The following is a 19,389-nucleotide window of genomic DNA, read 5'->3' as shown; positions in this document are numbered from 1 at the left end:
CAAACTGGGATTCAGACTTGCAGGGGGCCACATAAGTACCATCCCATACCTGGTGGTAAAACTTCAATGTGGCACAAATAGCTGAACGGGATCAATGGGAACTGGTGCCAGGCTGAAAACCTTCAAGTACTCTGCATTAGTTTGTTTAGATATGCAAGGGTTCTCCAAGAACCGCAAGTGAACAATACCTCGTTGCTTTTCAAAGATTAAGGCTAATTGCCAGGCGGACAATCCCCAGTGCAAAGCCCAACACTGGCAGGAATCCCCCTTCTCCAGCTCACTATGCACTTCATACAATGGGCTTCTCTGTTGTAGGCAAAAGATCCACTTCACTTACAAGCAGCACAAACAACCATGGATGATCAGTTACCTAGATGCATAGCACTGACCAGTGAATATTGACTGCTAAGCACATCCAGTCTGCCCTTTTCTGGTCTACCTTTGGGTTCCATCGTTTTATTTGCTTACCCAGTGCTTTTACGCCTGCCTGTTCAAACCACTAATTAATTTCAGTTGCATCTCCTAGCTACGAGGGATGGGTGCTTTATGCACCTGCCACACTTTCTGCGAATTTCTTTCTCCAACGTTATCCCAATTCACAGTCGTGTTGGTCCCAAAGTGTAGCGTAGGGTTAGTCTTCTAATTAAAACAGATTCCTGCGTGTACACAGTGGATCTCCTTCAAAGATCTGAAAGTGGTCTACGGGCCCTCTACTGCACTCTGTACCTCAGCAGATCCTTTCTTCTCAAGCCTCTCCTCATGAGACATGCACTTTAAACCATTGACCTGTAAGAATCTGAGGAGTTGTTCTCTAGATTTTGGAAAGTTAGTGGTAAAATGTTTTTTTTTCCTAAGGAGTAACAATAATCTTTCTCATTTGTAGCTGGTGTAATTTTAGACAAGTACAAATATATTTTGATTAAAAAATAGGTATTTTCTGATAATCCAAACACGTTGTGTTGCTATAAAAGAAAAGTGGTAGGTTTATCATTTAGGCGTCTTCACATTCTGCAGAACTGGACTCCTACTAGAGATGGGGGCTCACCCATTAGTTTATGGAGTGCTAACACAGCCTCCCTTATCTGCTGGCTATTTCCACCTAGTGCTCCACAGCATTATTCTAGGTACATGGTCATTATCGCAGTGTTTAGCCAGGTTGAGGTCCTGCATTAAACTAACTCAGAGTTATCTTCTATTGGTTGGCATCCTTGACCATCCAAGCACATCTCTGGATGTTTATGTTAAATTGCATGACTTTCCACTAAGCCGAAGTTGTCACCCGTAGACCACCCTCCATTGTTTCTACACCAGGACTCATTAAGGAGAGCGTATTTGGGTTACCAACCTTAGGGCAGAGCATCATAGAATATTTAGCCTGGCATGCACTGGCATACAGCTACTCAAAATGCTACTTAAGAATGAACTGAAGGACACAGATCTGACCCCTGATCCCACCCCATGCCCTTTCCTCAAAATGATCTTCAAGTGCCAGCACTCTGCATCGCCTATCACTCACCCACTTCCCGATGAAAAGGTCAGCCAGGGATGCCAAACTCCTTCATGTGTTCATTAGTAAGTCAGAGTTCCTACAGAGAAGGGATCTCACAGATGCAACTGCATTCTGAGACCTGCAGTCGCCAAAGCATGTGAGGATGAAATTCATCCTACTTCTATACAATGCTCTGCATGCCAGATGACTGTGTGCTTATAAGAGTGAACAATCGCTACTTAGAATCACAGAGAGGTGCGTTAGTGCAATTGGGAGCACTTTAAGGGGTCAAGGCGGCTGTCACCATTAGCATGTCAGCATGCATATGCCCACACTTTTATCCGCCTGTGGAAATCGAGAACAGATCAATGTTCTTGGCAAACAATGTTATAGTCATGGAGAGATCCCTTAAACTATCACTGTTTTTTTTGGCAGGTGGCGCTCATTGCAAAGCCCCAACTATCAATATAATAGGACATGCAAGCAAAGAGAATGTGGACTTAATTACATCCCCACGCGTGTGCATACACACCCACAACACTTACAAATGAACACATCTTAGAGAAAAGAATACACATCAGATCTTCACCAGCCGACCCGGAAGGAAAGCCCTAACAGGGGTGAAAGGCAAGGCAATGTAGAGGAGCCCAGCAAAGATGGCTACAACCACCCAGAAAACCTTATTAAAGGGGAGAGAAAAATAAATAACACGCCCGACAACTTACAGACTGGAGCATGCAGTGCAGCATTTCAAGCAGGTGGAGATAGATGAATAATGAAAACAAAAGAAACATTTGTGGATGTTTTCAAGAGGAGAAAGAAAAAAAAGAAGAAAAAAACATTAAACATTCACATAATGAGACATTTAATGTGATTTGTAACTGAAAACAAAATGTGTGCAGACAATGGGGAGTTGGCTGGATGTGGTGGAGGGAGCGGCAGGCTTCTGAGATGCCCGGCTGCCTTCACAACACATCCAAATATCAAGGCAGTCTGGACGAGGACAGATGGGGGGAGACATGTTACAGTGAAAGCAAATCTATAAACACCATGAGGCAACAGGTCTGGTCAGTGTGTCCACTGCACGGTGTATTTTCTGACCCTTGTCCAATCTTCAATCTTCAAAGAGGGCTCCAAAAGCAAAACTTTATTTGTAGTGGGTCTGCCATTTTATTTTTTGCAACTCTCATTTTTCAGCAGAGATCTCACTGTCAATGTGCATATTATTGAATTTCCAAAGAGCAAACCTAGCCAGGAAGCACCTGAGCGCTATACATAGAGGACACACCCAGGGGTTTACATGTAGGGCACGGGGGTACTATGATGACGCATCGTTTTTCAAACTGTATAAACTTAATTGGTTAAAGGACCAGGCTATAAATTTACATCAATTTACCCCCAGTCAGGAGAGTCTAGACGGTGGTACATAAAAGGGCAGAAAGGTCAAACAAATGCTGTGTTCTAGTCTCCCAAGGAATCAGCACTCGCAGGCTAACATGCATGCATTATCGACTTCCCACTACCATACGTACCCACAGTACCTGGATTACAATGAATCCCCAGTCACCGGTTGATCTGCAATCCCCGGTTTGTTAAATCCCCAGTCATGTGGTGATCTGCAATCCCTGGCTTGTTAAATCCCCAGTCACGTGCTGATCTGCAATCCCTGGCTTGTTAAATCCCCAGTCACGTGCTGATCTGCAATCCCTGGCTTGTTAAATCCCCAGCCACGTGCTGATCTGCAATCCATAACCTGCTGTACATGATTTGAACGAATACCCAGTCACATGATTACCTTAAACTACTGGATTGCAACAAATCCCTAGTCACATGCTTACCTGCTGTACAAGGACTTGTACGAATTCTCAGTCACTTGTTGTCCCTGTCTTTTAATGAATTCCCTGTTGCTTGGTAACCTGCTGTACATGATTTCTAATGAAGCCTCTGTCACAAGCTAACCTTTTGCTCCTACGCACGAACAGCTCTTCCATGTTAAAGTAGCCTGAGGCACCCAACTAGCTTTGAAACAGGTGTTACAAGACAACCTCCTGTAATAAGCAGATGACACTGATAGCATTTGACAAACAGTGCATGTGCCTGGTCAGTCCTATAATCCCTTTCCTCTCCTTCCCCCAGAAGCTCACTGTCTCTAGAGCTCTGGTTCTCTCTAGGCTGCACTACTGCAACAGCCTCTTTCTAAATCTGCATGCTTGTACTCTCTGCCCTCTGCAACTCATTCAGAACAGGACTGCAAGACTTGTCCTTGGCCTCAAGCCCTGGTATCGTATCTCTACAGCCCTGAAATCTCTTCATTGGCTCCCAGTGGCTGCAAGGATTAAATTCAAGACCCTTTGCATTGTCCACAAGGCTTTCTGGGGCCTGGGTCCACAATACCTTCAATTCTCCCTCCGTAAATGCCTTCCTACGTGAGCTCTTCGCTCCTCCAACTCCCTCAGGGTCAGTCGCTTCTCCAAGCAATGAGTTGGGGGTAGATCTCTTTACTCGGCTGAGGCCTCCTTCTGGATCAGCCTCCCTGCATCTCTGAAACTTGAGGAGAACCATCTTTGGTTCCGGAAGCACCTTAAGCCTTCTTTGCTTCTGCCTTCACTGTTCTTCTCCCCTGCTAATCTGCTTGCTTAGGCTCCGGAAACCTGGTTTACCCTCTGATTTTCGGGCCCAGGTCCCTGCCTACCCAGCACTTATCAGACACCCCTTGGCTGTGCTTTACCTTGCACTTGCCACCTTGCTGGCTGCACTACCAGTTGTTGTTTTATCCCTTGCTCAGCACTTTCCACTCCTCCTCTCTCCCTTGCACTTTCCCCCTCTCGTCTCCCCTTCACTTGCACATTCTCAATGTCACTGGGCCTAGTAAGATTGTTGTTTTGTCCTCTCTTGTTCCCCTCCCTTTCCTCGTTGCGGTCTGAAACACTAGGGTAGGAGCGTGATACAAATAAAATATCATATCATATTGAACTGATGAAAGAAGATGCCCCCTGGATTGAATCTGCAGGAATTAAATGAAATTAATCTGCATCCTGCAGGGTGTAATGGAATGTCAGGAAACTAAATGTCATTGTGTAGCCTGCAGGACTCCAACGAGACAAAACTGAATCTGAGGTTATGGAATGGCATTTTATTTGTTTATTTATATAGTGCTGAAAGCCTGCAGGCATCATGGCACACACGAAGAATAAAAGACAAACGTACAATACAGGGCAATGCAGAAGGAAGAAATAAAATAGAGTAATGAAGTTTATGTAAACAAGAAAGTCTTGAAACATTTGCGAAATTGGAAGGAGTGGCGTTCCTGCCGCAGAATCAAAAGGCAGGTTATTCCCTTCTTTTGGAGCCAATGTGACAAAAGATCTTCCATTGCCCAAGGCGCGTCTTGCTTTAGGTCACGCGAGCAGCCTGGTACCTGAGGATCTTAACGTTTTACTTGGTTCATATTTAACCAGTCCGTCGGAGAGGTAGTTAGTACCGTGAATGCACTTGTGAACCAGAGCAAGGATTGTGAACTGTACATGTGCTGCCACAGGCAGCCAGTGTGGTTCCTTAAGTAATTCAGAGATGTGAGAGTTAAGAAGCAGGTTTTTTGCGATGCGAAGGGCATCGTTTTGTATTACCTGCAATCTCTGAATACAGCTTGCCCTCGCCCCGTGCCCCCAACAGAGCATTACAATAATCGACTCTGGGAAGAATAATGGCTCAAGCAAGAGAAATACAATTGTTTGCCAAAAGAAACTTTCTTATTTGTCTCAGCAGTTTAAGATGGTAGTGTGAACTTTTGGAAATGCAATTCACCTGAGCATCAGCAGATAAATCCCCATGGTTTTTACATTGTTGAGTAGCGGAATCGCACACTCCTCAATCGTGAAGCTAGAGTAGTTTGCAGAGATATTTAACCTGGATTGATGTGAGTCAAATACTAACAACTCTGTTTTGTTGCTATTAAGACATATACAATTAATTGACATCCATTCCTTAATAGTGCCGTAAATAGACTGTAGGTTGTCGTGTCTGTTTTGTATGTCCCCTCAAGCTCAAACAGTAGCTAAGTATTATCAGCATAGTTCGTAAACGACACACCCATTACGGCCAGTGAGTCACAAAATGGTTTGATGTAGGTGTTGAATAATACAGGTGACAGACTTGCACCCCGAGGGACACTGTAATCTATTGGAGCTAAGGTGAAGGAAACAATTCCCCATCGCATGGCAGACCTGCTGTTGCCCAGAAACGACGGAACCCAGCAGATGGCATATTCTGAGCAATGACCCACAGAGGACAAGGTGGTCAAAAGGCGGTCATGATTCAGGTATGGAAAGCTGCAAAAAGGTCATGCAGAACCAATAACCCTGCTCTCCCTTTATCCATGATGGTGAACATGTTCGATTGTAGGTCCAGCAATGCGCTCTCTCCCGTAATGCGGGCGGAAGCCGGACTGCTTTGGATGTAAAAGAGCGGTCTCTTTGGGATGTATTTGAAGTTGTGTACAGGCAATTTTTTCAATTATCTCAAGTAAAAAGTGTGAATTTGTAATAGGCCGAAGGTTTACTGAGTCCCTTGGACCAAGTCCTGTTCTTTTCACCAAAGGGGTCACTGTAACTTCCTTGATGTCATCAGGCACACTAGTATGTAAGAATGAGGAATTAACACATCTTGTAAAAAAAAAATGGAGAATATTTTGCTATTGTCCAGAATGCATTTTAGCACCTGAGAAAGTTTTACCCAAGTCTCTTGCTCGTCTGAGCAAGAGACTGACCTAAAGGATTGATCCTTCTTAATCTCTTCTCGACCATGGTTTGCTTTACTTTATCCGCAAAGGATTGTTGAGCTCTAGTACAGACCGCAGTGGATGGAGTAAATGGCTGAACCTGTACTTTGGGCTGCTCTAAAGATCTCAGCATTTCAAAGAGATCTTTGCGTTGTCCTCTGCATTCATTATTTGGGCATTAAAAAAGTTTTCTTAAACTCTGTATGTGGCCAATTTGTTCGTTTTTGCAAGGCCCTTCCAAAGTAATTTGTTAGCCTCAGTTTAAGATTTTAGCCAGGACCTTTCGGCCTGTCACTTTGCTTTTTATTTTTCTTAATTAATTGTTTTAGGAAACCCTAGATCCAATGTAAACCAGCTTATATGGAATAGGCCATCCCCAACGGTCTACATCTCAAGGGAGCTCATTGGTCCCATAGGTCAGTCAAGACTGGCTGATTAGTGGTGGCCAGAGTGTCTTGGGGGTCTGCGTCCTTGGTGGCTTTCAATACCTGTGCATTTTGTAAGATCGTTAGTTTTAATTTTGTTTAAGTTCTTACTTTGTATGCTTTCTGTTGGGTTAGCTTTTTGCTCCGTTTTGCTTGCGTGCTGAAAAGCACATTCCACAAAAAGGTCATCTGACTATTGCACGTGGTCTTGTGTCGGTAATGGCAATGTCTAAATTACGAGATGCAACCCAGTCTAGTATCTTATCTTTGGAATGGGTAGCTTCTGTATTATGGACACAGAATTCAATGTTGTTCAAGTTTGAACAACCGGGCTTCCCCATCAAGGATGTCTCCTCGCCATCGATTTAAATCACCCAATAAGATAGTTGAGCTGTAAGGCCTATTTAACCAGCCCAAGCTCTGAATAATATTGACATTAAAAGTAGGCATGTCCTCAGGTGGATGATAAAGCAAAATAAGGTGTATACAAATGTTGTGGTTCGGGGTAAATTTGAGGTGCATAATTTCACAGCGGTTACATTTGCATGACACCACAAATAAGGAAATGTCCTTAACTAGTACTGCAACTCCGCCTCCAATACCGTGAGTTTGCTTCTAAGAGAAGAGAACCTAGGGGTGGCAAGGTCAATCGTAGACCCATTGAACTCCATAAGCTACGTTTCCATAATACGAAGTATATCAATGTAATTTTCTAATATATAATCGTGAATATACAGTAAACAGAACTATATGGCTGTAAAGTAATATCATGACGTAAAATGTGGGCAGGAATAGGGTGAGGTGCAATCTGCTGGGATGTAAACTCCTTGTAAATAATGGAAGATGTTGATATGGAGTACACCATGCAACCCTACAAACAGGATCTTAAAGGGAATCTTCATGAGAAGAATAAACTGTAAGATGGCACAGGGATGGAACAGAATCTACTAAAGTAGAATGCCGTATGGTAAAAAGGAAGTACATGCAATGATCACCTCTTGATTTTTAATATTGGGGCATTGAGGGAAGCTCTCCCTAGAAATATCGAGAAGGCCAAATGGGTAGCCCTAAAAAACAGGGTTATTTCAAGTGTGTTAAGGGTAGCGAGAAGAGAATCCAACTTGTGGCCTTCGTGCCTCCAAGATGCACTGCGTGAACACAGAGTATAAAAGTACATGTGGGTGGATCTAAAAAACAGCTACAATACTGTGCCGCTCCTCCACCATTAACTGGTTTACCCAGATTAGGGCATAGGATGGGATGCATGAACACAATTGTGTCATCTTCCTTCCTGCTATGGGAATGGTTGGTGGGTGGGTAGTAGGAAATAGGTGAAAGTCTCACTGTGGATGTACCAAAGCCAGTGCAGAGGATGGGTTAGAGACTGGCGGCACATGGGGAAGCCCATTCACTGCATTAACTTTGGCACAGCAGTATAAAACTGTAATTTGCCTCACGACCTAAAGAAATGCATGGCCCAAAGCAAATGTTTTGCATTTTTCAAACCGAACTAACGTGGACCTAATTTCAAACACTTCTCAATCTTTCCTCAAGACCAATGGATGCTGCCACGGGGTTACCTCAGGCCAAACTGGATGCTAACACCATAGGGTCAAGTTCAAGCTTTTATTTACAGAAATATTGACGATTTGGGTTAACTTAAAATAAAACCGAAAATGCGTCAGGATGTTTATTCTTAATTGGGCCTCTCCATTTTTGGGAGTTCCCAGAATATCTTTCTCACTCCCCCCTGGTCTCTCAGGCCTTCCCGTTATCTTGTCAATCTCAAATGTCCTTCACAGTTGCTTTACTGCAACCCTTTCCGTTCCTTGGCGTTGTAGACACTCCAGAGTCAAATGACTGACTAGCCATGGGCTTTCAGGGGTCCCATACCCCAACACTAAATCTAGTGCTCAGCATTGCCAGAAGATGGGTAAGTGGGAGTAGGTGGCAGAAAGAGGGGATGAAGTATCGAGTTAGACTTGCCCTATTTGGAATCGCTTCTCTGATAATCGCATACCCTACCTGGTCCACTCAGATTCATTCTACCCTGAGGTCTAGTCTAGGTCCTACAAGACACATTGGAACGATTATTTTCTGTCCAAATGTGTGACGGCCTTCCTTCTCCTATTGACTCATCACCTCTTGATGGCATTTTTCACTCACTTTCACCTACTGCTATCACCATCTTCTCCTCTCGTGGTGTTACGCTCTCCTCCGGTCTACCTTTACACATCCTTGCATCACCAGCTCCATCCTTCTGGGTGTTCCCTCTGCCTTCCCTCCTGAGGCTAGCGCCGCCAGACTACCACTCCTGGTGTGATCAGCTCCTGCTTCACTCTTAGTGTTACCTCCTCTTAGCCGCAGCTACCTCCCCAACCTCCACCGCCTCTCCAGTCTCTGTCCTCTTCTGATTCCGTCCAATGTCAACCAGCTCCAAAATCAAGCCTCCAGTACCATACACTGAATGCCTGGGGTACTGGGGAAAGGCCAAGATTACCATGACTGTCCCACACTTACCTCCCGTGATTGTTCCATACCTGGTGGTGGAAAACAAGTGAGGGTGACCAGGGGCCTCCTCGCCATATCCCCCTCCATCCCCAATCATCCATGGGCTATGGAAGATACCGGGCTCCATGAGCCGCCATCCCCTTTGTGTTCCCCAGAACTAGGCAGGGGGCTTCATCACAGAAACTAGAACCCCCTTCGAAACACAATGGCAACCCAGACCAACCTTAAATCACAAGAGAAGCTTGGAACATCTTTTAAACTTGTGTCGCCCAACCCCCCTTCTTCCCCTGTTCAAACACATTTGGAACATAGAAACACTGTCAGGGACGCTGGTAATGCTGAACCCTCCATAAAATGGAAATGATCAAAGGAAAATCCTCCAAGTAAAATGGGAACCTCTGTACATCCATGAAGTAGCGAAAGCTACAGTGAGGGTTTTAAATCAAAATTGGAAGCTAGCACCCCCCCGCCTCCGCAACAGGTTCAAGAACTAAGAGATACTGTGACCTCTTCTTGCAGAACAGGACTCTGGAATATCATTCAAACATGGCAGAGACCGTGGGACCTCCTTCACATGGAAAGGCACCCCCAGATTCTCATTGGAGCATGGAGGAGTCTCTGCAGTCCGCTTCAAGCTCTCTGAGACCCTAGAGCTGCATGAGTGAATGGCAAACATGAAGTCCCAGTAAACACGATGAGAACCAAGGACCTCAAAGCAGAATAGAAATGTGGGACATATTTCCATTACTGAAAAAACAAAAGCCAGATGCAAATCTAGGATGTGTATCAAAAGAGGATGGCAAGATGGATGCCCTTTTTCAATAGGGAATACTAGGCACACTCCATCAGGGACACCAGGAACATCTTGGGAAGGATGTCAGCTCTTATTATTGCATAGAACTATCATATGCGTACTGTTTACATGGCCTCCATGAAAGGACCTGCAAAGGTCAGAGTGTCTTTTAAGGAAGGGAGTTTTATTTATTGACAATATAAAGTCGTCTTTCATCACTTTCTCTTGCCTAGCCGTTCCTCATTACCATCATAAAACCATGTCTCTCGTGCATGTGGTTGTTTGTTTTTCTCCCCTTCCCTGCCAACATCTCTCCCTTTTCTATTCCGACAGGTAGCACAGATATGCTGGTGTTTCTCTCAACATGTGGATTACAATCGTATGGGGATCTGGGGTCAAACGCATTGAGGCCGGGTGAAGGAGAGGTTCTTGCATGGAGTGATGGGGGCCTTTTGTGAAGTTGAGCAGAATGTGCGAGAGCCTTTTAGAGGCAATGGGTGTTGGGGCCTGGTGAATGCCATGGCTTTACATCTTAGTGGTTTGGAGGTGGAGAATCTGATGCACCAGTGAGCTCAGCTCTGTGTACTCACCTTCCTTCACAGGGATGGTGGGCTTCTTCTGACGCAGCCCCAGGAGGATGAAAAAGAGAACCAAGGGGATGAAGATCTCGAAGGCCAGCACCCACTGTAAGAGAACCAGAGCAGAGTTACAATGCAGGCATAAGAGCATGGTGGCAGACAAAGCAGGCACAGAGTGAAATAGCAGATGAGGGCTTACATGCAAAACCTTCCCATTTACAATGTCCACCTGGCAACCCACTCATCTACAACATTGGAACCCCCAACCTGCCTTCCCAAAACAACCACCAGCCTTCAAATACCATGGCACTAATACAGCCCAATGTAGACTACATGACAGGGATGAGGCCAACTGTAGGGTGGTGTGTAGCTGGGAACAGTGTGGCACCAGATCCACGGTCAATTCTCCTGTCCCTAAAGCATGAGCCAAGCTACAGAGGTAAGGTTACCAGAGTACACGGAAACCCACAACTACACACCTACGTTTTGCTTTTACTTTAGTCGCGTTACTCAGATTTAGGTAAGTTATTCCACAATTCCCAGAATTCAATTAGTGGAAAAATGAAATCCCAGGACCGAGGCATGCCATACCCGATGACATGGAGACATGGTATAGGGAGGCTGTGTACCCCAGGACCATAGTTTCGAGGACTGTGAGACGGAAATCCTTCTGCACAAAAGAGCCTTGTGGAGGTCGATAAAAGAATGTTGGAGGGGGGCTTGAGGCCTGTAAAGGAGCGACTCAAACTCCTACTTGATCATATACAACAACAATCATTCATAACTCTGTACAATGACGAAGAGATCAAACTTTCTATAGTACAGGGCTATGCGATCTGAGTGTTGCAAAATGTGTTAACATATTTGAATGGAGGTGGGGTACCACGACATGTTTCAAAGATTAAATTAGGTTTATAGTGGGACCATTTCAATATTTCAGGGGCTTCAATATTTTTCCCTTTTAGTCCCCAGAAACAAATGTTTAATACGAACAAGGACAATGGTCAAAATAAATGTTCTAAAACGATGCTCCCAGTGAACCAAGAAAATGTTTAACGCACTCGATAAAAACAGACCAATTCCCCTTATAGCAACATTGTTAAACTGGTACTTGCATGTCCAGGGCAAAGGCCAGAAGCTGCACAAGCTCTAATCATCCATGTGCAAGGAGTGTGCTTTCAGGTGTTGGGGATGGTGTTCAGAATGTCTGGGTAAAAGTGGGTTGGCACCTGTACAATATGAGCTTCAGCACTTTCTCATCTTGCCAGTGAGGGGACATCCACTCAGACCATGAGTCATTCCCCATAATGTGGTGATAAACTGTATCTCTAAGCTGAACTGTAAGTGACCAATCACATATCTAGCCTGTTCTCCGACACGCCGGGCTACATTTTTCAATTTACAGCGCTTATGCCTCATGTCACCCATTTACTGTTTAGGTATATAATCGCACGGAGTCTTGGACATTTTAGTCCATTTGGAATATCGGCAATACATTCCGGCTGCATTTTGTTACCGACCGCACTCTACAAGCACACACAGGTGAGTTTATTGACACGTATGTGCTCGCTTTAAATTAGGGACCGGGTTAGTGTACTTAGTTGGCATGTACACACACACATATATATATATATATATATATATATATATGATACATTAATCACTGTAATCGTATTTCTGATGCTTGTATCTGCTTAGATTCACATGCTGTGCATAGGCCGACATCTAGTGGAAGCTGCAGAGTATTACAGTTTGTTTTTCGAAACTCGAAAATTGCCGTCGACACAGGGTGTGCCAGTAATACTAGCCCTAGTGTGACGTCCACTGTACCCATGATCCCTCATGCGTCTAGGACCCTCAGATTGTATTTTTTCTGACATGAGGTAGCATGAGGAGTAGCGCGAGTACAGATAATCCAAGCAGATAGATACAAGATACAAGCATCCATGCGCCTTCTCTCAAAGGGGAGGAAGGGTGGGTTGCATGTGAATCTAAGCAGATACAAGCATCAGAAATACGATTACGGTGAGTAATGTATCCCTTCTGAGGCTTGTGGAATCTGCTTAGATCACATGCTGTGCACGGATTAGCGAGCAGTGTTAGAAGAAGGGGGTGGGATGTGAGAAGGGTCATGAGCAAATAAATGTCTTAGAACCGCTTGTCCCACTTGAGTATCTGTCTTGGAACGGGTGTCAATGCAGTAGTGCTGAGTAAAGGTGTGAATAGAGCTCCAAGTAGCTGCTTTGCAAATGGTGTCAAGGGGTACATTTGCAATGAAAGCCAGAGTGGGCGCAATGCCTCTTGTAGAGTGGGCTCTTGGCGTGAAAGGCAACGTCTTTTCAGAAAGGGAGTAACACAGCTGGATACAGTTAACAATCCACTTAGAGATGGCACCTTTAGAGACGCAATCTCCCTCTTTGCCTGTAGCTATGGAGACAAACAGTTGGTCTATTTTCCTTAGTGGTCTGGTTTTGTTTACATAGTATAGGACTGCCCTACGCACATCTAGAGTGTGCAGTTTCACCTCAGCCAAGCTTTGTGGGCCTTGGAAGAAAGCCAGAAGCTCCATGGACTGGTTCACGTGGAATTTAGAAATAAACTTAGGTGAGAACCTAGGATGTGTACGTAAAACCAGTTTATCTTTATGAACTGTAAAGAAAGGATCCTGCACTGAGAGAGCCTGAATTTCACGGACCCTTCTTATCGAGGTAATTGCTACTAAGAAGACTGTTTTATAAGTCAGGTGTATGAGATTGCTTTTATGCATGGGCTCGAATGGGGGGCCCATGAGTTTTGCAAGCACCACGTTAAGGTCTCATCCTGGCGGTAGGTTTGAAATTGGAGGGTGAAGTCTCTTTACTCCTTCCATGAAGGCTTTAACCACTGGTACTTTCCACCACGACACCTTGGTATGGGAGGTGGTGTATGCTGACAGAGCTGCCAGGTGTACCTTTAGTGAGTTAAAAACCAACCCTGCGTCCAGCAGGTGGAGCATGTATGTGACAATTGGGGAAGGAGTGCAATCAACAGAGTTGATTTGCTTATTCTGGCACCAGATAACAAATCTTCTCCATTTGTCAAAGTGGCAGTGCCTCGTGTTTGGCTTCCTAGACTCTCTTAGGATGTCCATAAATATCTGCAGCAAATTCAGATGTCCAAACTCTATGACCTCAGGAACCATGCTGCCAGGTTCATTGAGTTGGGTTGAGGATGCACTTTCTGACCCTGGTGCTGGGACAGTATGTTGTACCAGCCCAGGAATTTGATGGGTTCGCACATCGCTAGTCTGCGTAAGTGTGGGAACCACGGTTGTCTCGCCCACATGGGAACAACCAGGACGAGCGTCATCAATTCTCTGTTCATCTTGTTGACCACCTTCCTGATGAGAGGTGTTGGTGGAAAAGCGTACGCAAACATCCCTGACCAGTTCATCCACAGGGCGTTCCCCTGGGAGTCTGGTTGGGGGAACCTGGATGCAAATCCTGGGCACTGTCTGTTTTCACTTGTGGCGAATAGGTCTATAGTGGGGAAACCCCACTGAGAGAAGATGCCTTCTACGATTTCTCTGTGTAGACACCATTTGTGTTCCTCTGGGAGAGGATCTCTGCTCAAGCGTCCGCAGAGAATTGAGATCCCCTGGAACACTGCCAGAAGCTCTAGCAGGTTGATATGATTATTGGCCACTGAGTGAGACCAGAGACCCTGAGCTGTGTGGTGGAGATGGTGAGCTCCACACCCTGACAGGCATGCGTCTGTTGTGACTACCGCCTGTATTTCGGGATCGTAAAAGGGTTTCCCCTTGGACAAATTTTCTCTTGTCCACCAGTGAAGACTTTGTACAAGTGTTGGCGAAACGACCACTAGATCGTCCCACTGACCACTTGCCTGAGACCACTGTTTCGCCAACCATTCTTGCATGGGACGCATGCGCAGGCGCGCGTCGGGGACCAGGTAAATACATGACGCCATGATGCCCAGCAAATGTATTGCTTTGCGTACCGTTATCTGGCGACCGGCCTGATATTGCGGAATTTGCCGCAGTAATTCTTTCCTCTGATGGCAAGGCCAACCCCTCTTGTGTGTTTAGGACAGCGCCTAGGAACTGTTTGGAGGTGCTTGGCACCAGACTTGACTTTCTCGTTTATGGAGAAACCTAATTCGAAGAGGAGGTTGATCGTTCTTTGAATGTTTGTTCTGCAAATTACTGGGGTCTTCCCCGTGATGAGCCAGTCGTCCAGATAAGGGTACACTGGGATTGCCTCCCTGCATAGGTGTGCCGCCACCACCGCCAGTACCTTGGTGAATACCCTTGGAGAGGCTATCCCGAAGGGCAGTACCTTGAACTGGTAGTGCTGACGGTCCACCTTGAAGCGCAAGTGTCTTTTGTGCACTGGGAACATGGAAATATGAAAATAAGCATCTTTCATGTCCAATGTTGCCATGTAATCCCCCTTTTTTAGGAGGGGGATTACCTCTTGGAGAGTAGTCATGTGAAATTTTTGGGGCTTGACATACTTGTTTGCAGGCCTTAAGTCCAATACTGGGCGCATGGTCAAATCTTTTTTTGGCACAAGGAAGTAAGTTGAATAAATACCCTTGTTTACCTGGTGTCCCGGGACGAGTTCTATGGCGTCCTTTGCTAGAAGATTGGCGATCTCTTCAAGGAGGATCTTCTGGTGGTCTAATGAGTGTACTTTTTGACGTGGCGAGTGGTTTCGGGGATGCTCTAACAGTTCTATGCAATATCCTGCGGACACTGTGGACAGCACCCATCTGTCTGATGTGATCCCTTCCCAAGCTTGGGTGAAGTTGGTAATGCATCTCCCCTACTGGGGATGCGTGAGAAGGGACCCTGAACGGAACGTCACTGTTTTGGTGGAGGCGTGCCGCCGCCTCTACTGGGGCTGCCTCTACCCTTACCACGTCCTCTCTTATTACCCCTGCCATAACTCTGGGTAGACTGCTGGTCGTTGTTGTTCCTGGGAACAGTTTGTTCCTCTCTGGGAATTTTGTCCACGTGGGTGACGAAAATTGCCATTCCCTCTTTGATTTGGGGGTTTGTTGGTTAATTGGCCTAGGGATTTGAGAGTCTCGTACTCATCCTCGGCATTTTTCAGGGCGTCCTCTACCGCCTTCTCAAACAGTAGATCTGTCTTCACCGGTTTGTCTATTAATGATGCTTGTGTTTCGGGTTTGAACCCAGATTGGCGTAACCAAGCATGTCTTTTGATAACAGTGCTTTCTGCTATCAATCTGCCGGCGTTATCCGCGGCATCAAAGGTTGCTTTTAAGATGCAACCGGACACGGCTCTTCCCTCCGACGGAACCCGTGCCAATTGGCCTTTTAAGGGTTCTGGGCGGAGTCTATGAGTGCCGCGACTTCCTCCCACTGGTGGCAGTTGTAACTCGGACGATGACAGGGGTGTTCCCGCCCTCTTTTGTGTGTTTGTAACTACCAGGGAGTCCGGTTTCAGTTGCCCCCTTATGTACAGTGGGTCTTATTGGGCTGCCCTGAAAAGTTTCTCTATCGTGGGGTTTACCGCCTGGTGAGGTTGGGATTTACAAGGGAACAGTCTATCCTCCTTTGTATCGATTTAAGGATACGGATTGCCTGGGCAACAGGTCTCCTTTCTCCCACTAATTCTTCGGCAAAGTCCCTCTCTTCCTGTGCTCCCTGGGTGTCAATGTGGAAGTGTTCTGCCGCTCTGGACAGAATTTCATTCAGGAGAGGTTCGTTGTAGACCTGTTAGTCGGTAAACGTGGGATCTTTGTCTACTGGGGAATCTACCCTGTAGGTTTCTGGGTCGTCTTCTTCCTCCTCTTGGTCCTCATCATCCCCATAGTAGCCTGTCCCAGATTGGTCTCTCAACATGCCCAAACAGGATCCTCAATAAAGGGTGGATCCTCATTATATTGAGAGTAGGACTGTAAACAGAAAGGGTCCGAAGACAGTGTTGGTGCTTCAACCCGGGACATCTTACTTGGGGGTATCTGGTCCCTAGAACCTGAGGGTGAACGTCAGGGGTATATGAGAGGAAGTGTTCAGGATTCTTGGCATAGAAGTCTGCCAAAGACGATATCCTAGACATAACTCTGACTGGACCTATGTGTTTGTGCAGGGGTCTTTAAAATGACAGAAGACTGAGACTTGTCCGTCTGTTTTTGCCTGTCTGGCTGCTTCTGAGGTATGGAAGAAGGTAGAGAATGCTTCTTTTGTTGTTTTCCCCCCTCCCCGTGGGTGGAAGAGTGTTTTCCCTGTTTATTAGCCCCTTCGGAGCCTTTCGACGTCTGGCGTGGAGGTTCGGGGGTAGTGTCCCCATCTCTAGAGTGTGGAGGTTGGGACTCGGGGACAGCCATTAAGCGGTCTGCTGATGCCGACTCCTGGAGTGCGGCCTGGGGATAGAGGTCGGCTTTGTCTTCCGACGATCGAACCTCCGTTCCCTTAGGGAGCGAGGCACTCTTGGGAACAGTGGATGGCTACCTGGAGTCATGCGGCGATCTAGATCGAGAACGCCCAGAGGACCCCGATTCGGTGGACCGTTCTCTGTGTGCCTCTTTCCGAGAACTCGGCGTGCGCATCGAGTCTCGGTGGGACTTGTTTTGTTTGGTGGAAGTGGTGTGGGTAGCGCTTGTGTCGCCGGGTGTTTTCCCCATAGCCGCCCTGCCGGATGACCTTCCGAGGTCGGGGACTTGCGCTTGGCTATCTCTCGATGCCACGTTGCCCCCCGTCCGAAAGCACAGCGTCACTGCCATCACTGAAGGCGCCCTCCGCTGCCATGGCCTCCTGACGCCTGGTGTGGTGGGCCCAACGCTTGATCGAACTGTCCTTTAGTGTTTTGGGTTTAAACCTACTACACGCTCTGCAGTTCGCCTCAGGGCGGTCCCTCAGCAAGCAGAGGTTGCACGTGGCGTGTCTGTCAACCCAAGGCTACTTGCGGTTGCACTTGGGGCAAAACTGGAAAGGGGTACCCTCCATACACACCTTGTGGCAGCGGGCTAATGATTGTAGGAATATATAGAAGATGTACCTATACATTAAAGAGTGTAGAGTATGTCCCACCCTCCACCCTCCCTACTTGCAGGGCCGAGGCCAGAGGCCTTCTAAGGCCCGGGCCGAGGCCAGAGGCCTTCTGAGGCCAAGTCTGTCGTGCAGCTGTCGACGGTTGATTCCTTCTCCGGGCCGACGTTGAGTGTCAAACTTCGGTGGCTCGACGTTGGGGTGGAGAAATGGGGAAATATTAAGATATTTTAGCAAAATTGTGGCTAAGGCCAGGAACTCCGTGGGATGCTTCCGACCAGTATGGCGGAAAAAAACAATCTGAGGGTCCTAGACGCGTGAGGGATCATGGGTACAGTGGACATCACACTAGGGATAGTATTACTGGCACGCCCTGTGTCGACGCCCATTTTCGAGTTTCGAAAAACAAACTGTAATACTCCGCAGCTTCCACTAGATGTCGGCCTATGCACAGCATGTGATCCAAGCAGATTCCACTAGCCTCAGTGATATATATATATATATATATATATATATTTAATGACCACGATAGTGGCCATGTAGTTATGGTTAAGTTGCTGTTTCCATAGGAAGAACACTTTTTGGGTGGCTTATAACTTTGCTCCCCCTGGACGAATCCTCACCTAAGTTTGGTGAGGTTTGCTCCAGAGGGGGCAAAGTTATAGGGGGGGGTCCCAAAAATTATTTTTTTCCCATAGACATAATGGGACGAAACTTTGCTCACGCCTACAGCCTAAACCGCGGGACGGATTCAACCAAATTTGCGGCAGGTGCGGCGGCTTGGTTTCGAAAGCATGCTTTTTGTTATTTGGTGTAAATCCGTCCAGTAGTTTTTTTTTTAAATTACAAAAATGTAAGTGAAAAAAAAATGAGTGATATCTATGTCCGCTTCGCGGACACACTTCCCTGTTCGCTCCGCGGAGAGGGATAGGGCAAGCGGCTTGAGTGATGTCCACGGACATGTGACGCGCTCTCCCATTGGCTGCGGTGAAGCGTGCAGTGCGTTGTATTTTCAGAGACGCCCGCCATCTTTGTTTATCGTTCGCATCGAGAGGCTTTGTCAACAGAGACCCTGCATACAACCAGTCCCGGGCTGCTGCAGACTGCCAGGAGACACGCCATCACCACACGGTGGCCCGCGGAGGGCCGAGGAGCGGGATCTGCTGCCTGCACAGTAAGACACCAGCAGCCTTGCGTATTAACAGCAGGACTGACCCAGAGGGAGAGGGACGCCAGGCACCGGCACCAAACATCAACCGCTCAGGTGAAAGTGGTGTAAGCTGTCCGAGGAGCGTGCATGGTAGAGGGGGACACGTCTACAAGTCCCTCCAGCATCCACTCTGGATAAAAAGCCTGTCAACCAACCCGTGCCACCCGGAGGAGGGAGACTGCCAGACAAGAGCTCTGGAGGTAACAGCTGGGGTCCCTGCCCGGAAGCACTGGGGAGGGGAGGAATCAGTGGGGGTCCCCAGCTGCCCGCCTGGGTCCGCAAGATGCCTTCCCAGATGTTTAGAATGGCAAAGACTGAGAAGGGGGAGATGGAAGAGGAACACTGAAAGGTTGTCTGAGAGCGAAGGTAAGCGGGAGATAGTGGCGCCGTGTACCCCATGTCCCAGATATTGGTCTGTTTCCCCCACCCCCCGCTCATGCCCCGTGTCTCTCTCCGGTTCCCCTGACCCTCCGCTCATGCCCCGTGTCTCTCTCCTGTTCCCACCACCCCCCACTCATGCCCCGTGTCTCTTTCCTGTTCCCCCACCCCCTGCTCATGCCTGTGTCTCACTACTGTTCCCCCCCACCC

At 46.9% G+C, this 19,389-nt stretch overlaps 1 protein-coding gene across 2 annotated transcripts in view; it reads right to left on the bottom strand.

Moving 5' to 3' along the window:
• Positions 1-19,389, bottom strand: part of ABCA2 (ATP binding cassette subfamily A member 2) — a 1,079,583-nt gene that overhangs the window by 738,268 nt on the left and 321,926 nt on the right. For both annotated transcript variants that reach the window (XM_069609742.1, XM_069609743.1), the window contains exon 2: positions 10,586-10,679. In XM_069609742.1, the coding sequence (XP_069465843.1) occupies positions 10,586-10,679 (94 nt within the window). The remainder of the gene's footprint in view (positions 1-10,585; positions 10,680-19,389) is intronic.

Source organism: Ambystoma mexicanum, chromosome 8 (genome assembly GCF_040938575.1).
Source record: "Ambystoma mexicanum isolate Mex_15411 chromosome 8, UKY_AmexF1_1, whole genome shotgun sequence".
NCBI classification, from domain to species: domain Eukaryota; kingdom Metazoa; phylum Chordata; class Amphibia; order Caudata; family Ambystomatidae; genus Ambystoma; species Ambystoma mexicanum.
This window is presented reverse-complemented; position numbering and strand designations above follow the sequence as displayed.